The sequence below is a fragment of the Priapulus caudatus genome, unplaced genomic scaffold (assembly GCF_000485595.1).
Source record: "Priapulus caudatus unplaced genomic scaffold, Priapulus_caudatus-5.0.1 Scaffold327, whole genome shotgun sequence".
In the NCBI taxonomy this organism is placed as follows: domain Eukaryota; kingdom Metazoa; phylum Priapulida; class Priapulimorpha; order Priapulimorphida; family Priapulidae; genus Priapulus; species Priapulus caudatus.
In genome coordinates this window covers 218231-225834 of record NW_014577388.1, presented here as the reverse complement: position 1 = coordinate 225834, position 7604 = coordinate 218231, and the positions used below count along the sequence as shown (strand labels likewise).

The 7604-nt window shown below is 48.9% G+C and overlaps 1 protein-coding gene across 1 annotated transcript in view; it reads left to right on the top strand.

Moving 5' to 3' along the window:
• The first annotated feature begins 665 nt into the window (after positions 1–665).
• LOC106809092 (homeobox protein Meis2-like) overlaps positions 666–7604 on the top strand; it is a 55580-nt gene continuing 48641 nt past the window's right edge. Inside the window, exon 1 of the mRNA XM_014812051.1 lies at positions 666–813. Within this exon, the coding sequence (XP_014667537.1) occupies positions 667–813 (147 nt within the window). The 5' untranslated portion in view covers position 666. The remainder of the gene's footprint in view (positions 814–7604) is intronic.

The window sequence follows — 7604 nt, the reverse complement described above, 5'->3', positions numbered from 1 at the left end:
TCATGGCTGCTGATGACAATGACTACTAACAACAATGGCTACTGGCAACAATCGTGGCTTCTGGCAACAATGGGTGCTATAAGCAATCATAGCTGCTGGAAACAATGACTACTGGTAACCACCATAGCCCGTTGAATAAGTGTAATGGCAAATGTCATTGCTGCTGATAACGATGGCTACTGACAACAATGACTACTGGCAACAATCAGGGCTCGTGGCAACAATGGTCACCATTTGAAAAGCTCGATTATGCAGACTGTTGTGCAGTCTACCAGTCGAATTGTGCCTCACGAGTGCGCTCGCTCGCAGACACACGATGGGAGGAGTTCGTTAAATTGCTGCCATGCACCGTCGTAGGATGGTTAATGGAGGCCTTTAGATGTGCAGGCATGGTCGTCGTATTGCGCGAAACCCTCTCAGACGAATGCTATCGTCTGACCAATCCAGGCGCATCCAATCGACCGATATGACCTACCCCCTTTTAGCTTGTCGCGGCAAAATTATGCAGTGGTGCATTTTATTCTATTTGCTTTTCTTGATTTTTATTGGTCCGTGTTTGCAGTGTACACAGAGTGCTGCAACTGCAGGCGAACGTATGAAGGATCGTTGAGTGAAGGAATGTTTTCTGGCCTTTCATTTTCTCTCGCCGCTTTTGTTCTAGGTGATATGCTCGATCACAGCATGGGATCGGGAGATGGCAGCGACCTAGATGGCAGCACTGATGACTCAAAGAAAGGACAACAGAAGAAACGTGGCATTTTCCCCAAGTCGGCGACCAATGTCATGAGAGCGTGGCTGTTCCAGCATTTGAGTGTAAGTCTTTTTATGGTGGCTACCCACGATCCATTAATAATCTATGGTGTGTAAGTTATTGTAGACATGTACGCAGAGAAAAATTCCCAGTGCAGTTGTGTCAGTTTTTATTTAAAAAAAGCAGGATCGAAGAAGCGTGGAACGAGAGTAGCGTTGTGTAATATTAGCATTACCGTCGACGAGGACATAATATACCGTCTCACCGATACATCGACTGTCACGACAAGTTACGTGCGCGCGCCTCACTCTTGACAGATGCTAATCAGTCGATGCACAACCGGTGCCAGCACCGCTCAGACGTTCATTATCGTGAGACGTGCTTATGCAGATCCCAAACAAGAAGGGCTGCCCTGTGTGCCCAACAATGTCAAGCAGTGTGCCGCTGTTGCTGCCTCAGCCTCTGCACCCCCCCCCCTCACATGACGCAATGTGATTGGTTGATGCAATCGTCCATCCGGGGCTCGCACCCTGCATCTCGTTCGCTGTCGTTTTGCCGCGCCGAGCCACTAATGAAAGATTCTCGCAATAAAAGAACTCGCGATTCGATTTAAACACCCGGTTGCCATTTTTGCGCATTAGCGTAAACAGCCGTGTGGACTTTGAAAGCTATTATGCAAAATACTTCATTACGAAGAAAATTGCGAGCATTATGCATGCAGCGCTCAAAGTCGTTTCGGATTCGACCATTGTTGGCTTGCGACGAGATAAAGGAAATGGAAGTGCGCAGATAACCCGAAGTTGGGTTTGCTGGTCGTTAAGGCAACTAAATTGGGAATTTTCAGAAAAAAATCAAATTGCGTTTTCTATGCGTGCACACGCAGCTTATGGCGGCACTGCACCGGGCGCCACGCAGCGCGAGTCCACTCGGACAAAAGGCGATTTTGAAAAACGGACCTTCGTCGGGCTTTTCGACGTCATTTAAATGTCGGAAGAAATTGTGATGAGATAATCGGACACTGGCCACCTGGACAGGTAGCCACGGAGAGCGGTCATTATCGCTTCCATTGAATCCCACCATTTTGCCGAATCGCTGTCGCTGCGCATTTTCCCAATTGAAAAGCCTCAAAAACAATGGCGGCTGACAGAATCAAGCAAATGCGCCCCCATATATATTCTCTATTGTTTTCGTCGCTTAATTTTGCTAATGGTGTAATTGCAGTGGCGGGCGGTATTTCAGCGGCATGGCGGCCACTATTGTTTTTAACAATGTCGCCTCAGCAACCTGCAGGCGTCTACCATCAAATTTCGCCTGTGATTCGGACCGCCATTCGCGATAACTGCATGCAATTTACCCAATTGCTCTGCCAGGAACAAATCGGCCGCCACGCTGACCACACCCCCTCCCTGCATCTCGCTTGTGTCATGGCGGACTTCCACAATGGCGGCGTGAGCGGCGCGTATGGCCGCTGCGTGCACAATGAATCGTTCGCCGACTGTCACAATATTGACGGGCCGTCGCAGGGGCGCACGCGGCCGATACAGACTCGTGCACAATGGCACGACATTCACAAAATTATGCAAAGCCGAGGGAAATTCGTTGAAAATTTCTTGCCGCTCGGCCGCGCTAACAAAGAAGCTTTTATCGGTATTTGAAGAAATCGATTCGCCATTTATCTCACCTGCACGCATCGCATTGATGGGTGAGGACGTGGTGGCGCCAGCATCCCATGTCGTGGCACGCGAGAATCATGGCGCGCGTGATTTTTTGCGAGATCGCATCGTGGAGTTTCTCGCGTGATCCTCCGGTGCAACACAAGCTGCCCGCTGATGACTTTTTTCTCCTAAAACCATGGCTGGCAGTCTCTGGGTCTTTTTCAACCTACCCTTCAGTGCTGGTGAACAAAGCAGCAGAACATTCCGGGCGTCACTTTCCCCCCGGGCGTAGAGGGAGGGTTACGCTACGTGGCAGCACTAGTCACTTCGTACACTTCCGTCGTTTCACAGTCATACTTCCATGCTAGACATGGCCTTATTTCCCTAACCCTAACCCTAATCCTAACATTAGTGCTGCCACGTAGCAGCACCCTCACTCTACGCCGGGGGGGGGGATAGACACCGGAACATGCAACCGGCAGTTAGATGCGATATGATATGACTACTAGGCACTTTAATTTAATTTAATTTTTTTTTTTTTTAGGGTTAGGGTTTAGGTTAGGTTTAGGGTTTAGGTTAGGTTAGGGTTAGGGTTAGGGTTTTTTTTTTAAGTGCCTAGTAGTCATATCCTAAGTGCCTAGTAGTCATATCATATCGCATCTAACTGCCGGGTGCCCGGAACATTCCGCGTACATTGCGTCACTACGTTGACAGCGCCATCTACAGGAGAAAAAATTAACAAATTTCGATTGCATCCAATTTTACTTCTTCTTTAGAATCTTGCGCGGTTATGTATGTTTAGATTTCCCAGACTTACCCAGACTACCATCTCGTAATTGGAAAAGTTTTCGCCACAATCCGCTAGATTACGACCATTCAAACTGTTTTTCTCACAGAGGTAATAATAATAATCATAATTTTCATAAATAATTTTTAATTTTCTCAAACGAAAAAACTGTCACAAATTATGCATGAAGAGGGAGCGTTGTGTCAGCTCATCTCCGCCATTATTTACTATGACAGCTGAAATGTTAAAACGTAGTGGCTTTTAGAATTGCGAGATTGCAATTCTATTATGTATATCAGTGGAGGCCATTTTAGATGCCTAATTACATGACATCATCACTGACATGGTAATCTCCATAATCTGAATACCAACATAGCTGAGACCGGCTGGCATGGGAAGCATTCTGTAAGAGAGAGGTTTTCTGTTAAAAACTGAAATTTTTCCTTCAATAGATAGAGAAGCTGTAGAGAGTGAGTGACAGGGAATGCGGCAGCATGTGAGATTCTGTGATTGCGAAAACGATAGGCAAGAGTAGTCTGGCGTGGAAATCTATAGAGGGAAACGAAATAAAGAAAAATTGAAATAACAAGAGATTCACATACAAAAAGGGTGCGAGCCGGCATGAGAGAAATATTTGGCCAATTTACGGAGATGGCATCATAGGCAGTACAATTACGTTTCTACTAACGTCATCGGCTTGACATGTGGATTGATCCAGCCTCTGCCTCACGCTATTGCTGCTTTATTCTTCATTTGGCTCTTTCGTTATTCACATTTACATTTTTTCTTTTCTTTTTTCAACTGGTCCGGCAAACTTATGTGAGATACTTGAGGTATGGCGCGAAAATAATGAACAAGCGAGAAATACGAGTGGGAAAGGACTCAAAGGAGGCAGACGGAGATAGTGGAAGATGGATAAAGAGAGAGAGAGAGACGAGAGAGGGGATAGGAGAGAGAGAGAGAGAGAGAGAGAGAGAGAGAGAGAGAGAAAAAGATAGAGTGAGAACAAGAAGAAGGATGGAAGGAAGGTAGGGAAGGAGTCAGTAAGACTCAGATCACGGAGGCCGCTGATTACGAGGCAGAGAAAAACGAGAAAAGAGATAGGAAGGTAGAAATAGATTTAGGAAGGACACAGAAATGAGATGGCGAGAGACAGACAGACACAGGGGGGATTACAAGAGAGACAGCAAGACAACAAGAGAGAGAGGCATGAATAGATAGACACACATTCAGGCGAAGAAGATGATCTGTGTGGTTTAGTGTTTAGCCAGGTCGGGAGGCGGGGCCCCTGTCCTGTGAACACGCATACGGGGAGGAGCGGCCGCAGGGGGTGGACTGAGAGATAGCGATAGGAGAGAGAGAGAGAGAGAGAGAGAGAGAGAGAGAGGGAGAGAGAGCGCGCGCGTCCCTGCTACTGCTGGGCTTTACGAGTCTACGTCTCTCGTTCTCACGCCTCGTCTCGGCGGCTAAGTTGGCCGCCTGTCACGGAGATGCCACGCAGTTCTCGGATTTGGATAATAACCGCGTAACTGTTCAACTCGAAATCCGCGGGCTTACTCTGATGGGATTTTCCGTGTTTAATTACATTTCTTGCTCATCCGATGTGACTGATAGGCGCTATTATTCGGCTGACAGCATAATTTTGACGCGCACGACTGCGGGTGAAATTTCACCGTAATTGGCAAAAAGCCTATTTGCAATTTGGCCGGTTTCGGTATTTACATTTGATTCGCAGCGCGCGCGAGCCCCGGTTCGTTTTTCATGCGCGAGATTTTTTTTTCGTGGCCCGCTAATTAGGCAACCTCCTGACGGATTGGCCCTTTGTTTACACTGACAACCGCATCTCGGCGCGACGTCAACTCGCGTTCTCGTTGGACTGTTCAGTTGTTTTTCCCCAATGCCATCTCGTATTGTTTTATGCATTGAAAGCGGCCGGCTTTGACAGCTAGGGCGCTACGCGCAATGTTTAATTTGTGAAATGTAATTATTTCGAGAACCGAACGAATGAATATTTTATCGAGTCTGAATCTCGCCATCGTATTCGTGCGTTTCGTCGACGGCGTCCGATCTGATGGATGCCGACACGGCGATGCAGGTGGTCCGCGCTCCAATATCCACACTGTCGTGATGACGTCATTGCGGATATGCGGAGGACGGCCGCCATCTTTGAAATAAAAGTTCTCCTTATCCTGTGTCAGTTATGCATGCCGGCAGCTGTGTCATACCTTGATTTTTTTCTCTCGTGTTAATTAAACTAAACTAAAACTAATATATTGTCTACCGAAATAAAACAACGATGTTAATTCGGAAATTCGTACTAGCCTACGTAACTCGATCTAGGTTCGTAATAACTATATTTTCGAAACTTCATCGCACAAAACGCGGTTTTTTTAATTAGCGCCTATTCTTGCTCAAAGTCTAAACATGGCGTCACACGATTAGCTTACCACGATAGTCTACTTCCCGTTACGTGACGGCGCTCAACGCCGCCCGCGGCCGTGATGTCACGTCTTCCGATGACGTCGCCCTCTCGGCTGCTCCTGTCATCGCCCCGACTTTGGCGGACAGCACGAGTGTCAGCGACAAAACACGAAGAACACTCGGCGCGCGGGCGTCGGCTCTGCAAATACATGAGACGCGCTGCCGGCCGTCGCGCCGTTTCCAAACAGCAACGCTTGCGCGTCGGCGACGACACACTCGCGCGAGCGATCTCTTTTCATAGGACGCCTTACGTAAACAACAGCCCTCGTGTGATGGTCGGCAGCACTTGTGCCACCGCCCCCGCCGCCATGCACGGGCATTCAGAGAGCCCGAGCGCGAGTGTGCGTAGAGAACAAACACGGCGGCGAGCATCGGGGTTACGAGCGAAAACAGCGGCGGAATATGCACTCCGACAAAAGAAAATAAAACGAAAGCAAAACAAGTGGCGTGCGCAGAGCGCGGCGGCAGAGGCTTCGGGCCGGGCGCGTGACACCGTCAAAGCGCGCTCAAAGCCGCTGGCGGCTTAACCCGGCCGTGGGGGTACGGCACGCGCGCGCGTGTGAGATCGCGGCTGGGGGGAGGGCACCGCGTCCGTGTTTTCTCTGAAAACTCTTCAGCGCGCTGGCGGGGGGTGAAGAGTTGAGAAGGGCGGGAGCGTCGGTCGTTGGCTAATAGAGCGGGGGATGGCGAGAGGGGGATATGGAAAAGAGAGACATGCTGGGGATAGAGAACAGAGAAAGAGGGAGAGAGCGCGCGAGATAGATAGATAGATGGATATATAGAGAGAGATAGGGGGAGAGAGAAGAGAGAGAACACGGGCGTAGGACGCAGGTGAAACCGTGATAGAGACCAAAGAGCGCCAAGCTAAAGAGAGATGTGGAGACAAAGAGGAGGACAGAAAGGAAGAGAAAAGAATGAGAAAAAAAGAAAAAGAGGCAAATAGAGAGAGAGAGAGGTTGCGAATGGAATTAGGGTTGGGATTGCGGAAGAAAATGTGACCGTAATTCTAGCGAGAGAGTACAAGAGAGAGAGCGAGAGAGAGAGAAAGAGAGAGAGAGAGAGAGAGAGAGAGAGAGGAGGCGGAAGAGAGATTTTATCCCATTACGATCGGACGACCTCTCAGACTCCGAGATTCGGTTAGCATTTTGCAAATTCGCGAATGGCAAATGGGGGTTCGCCGCGTGGCAAATCCGCGTGCGTAATGTCTTTTTGATTGACCGTTTTTGTGTTTTCGCTGCGGACTTCAGATCTGTTTATTGCGATTTTGTACGGACAAGACCGGGGCGATTTTTTCCCCAATCTTCTTCGGATCGTCTGACAAACCAGAGCAGTCGCATTCAGCCGCTGTCACATTTCACAGTTTCATAACCTGCGATAACCCCGCAGTTATTCTAATTCCATTTCCACTCCGTCTGATAAGCCTCTTTTGTGCGCGGGAACGCACCGAACGCGCAAGCGTAATCTGATTGGTGGTTTATGGATGGGTAAATGCCAGCGAATAGATGCAATCCAATTGCCGGCCAGAATCGGCGAGCGAGAGCAAAGGGTTTATTACGCGCGCGCGCTGGCGGACTCGTATCCCTGCAGATGAATTCCGATCAGTCTGGCCAATCATTAGGCGCCCAGCGTTTTTCGAACAGCGAAAGGATTTCGTGGCCGGGTTTTACTGCGGGCGCTCTCGACTCTGTGATTTGTGGCAACTTTTCCCTTCATTAAACCGGCATTAGCCCGCTCGAGACTGCAGCCCGTGTTTATCTCTAAACACAAACATTGCGATTCCTCCTGCGAGAGTCTAATTGCATGCTGCGCGCTGCTGCTGCTCATGAGGATGCTGTGGATGGTTATGCGGAGGTGCGCATACATGTGGCCATCGAGGTTCACAGAGGGAGAGAGAGAGAGAGAGAGAGAGAGAGAGAGAGAGAGAGAGAGA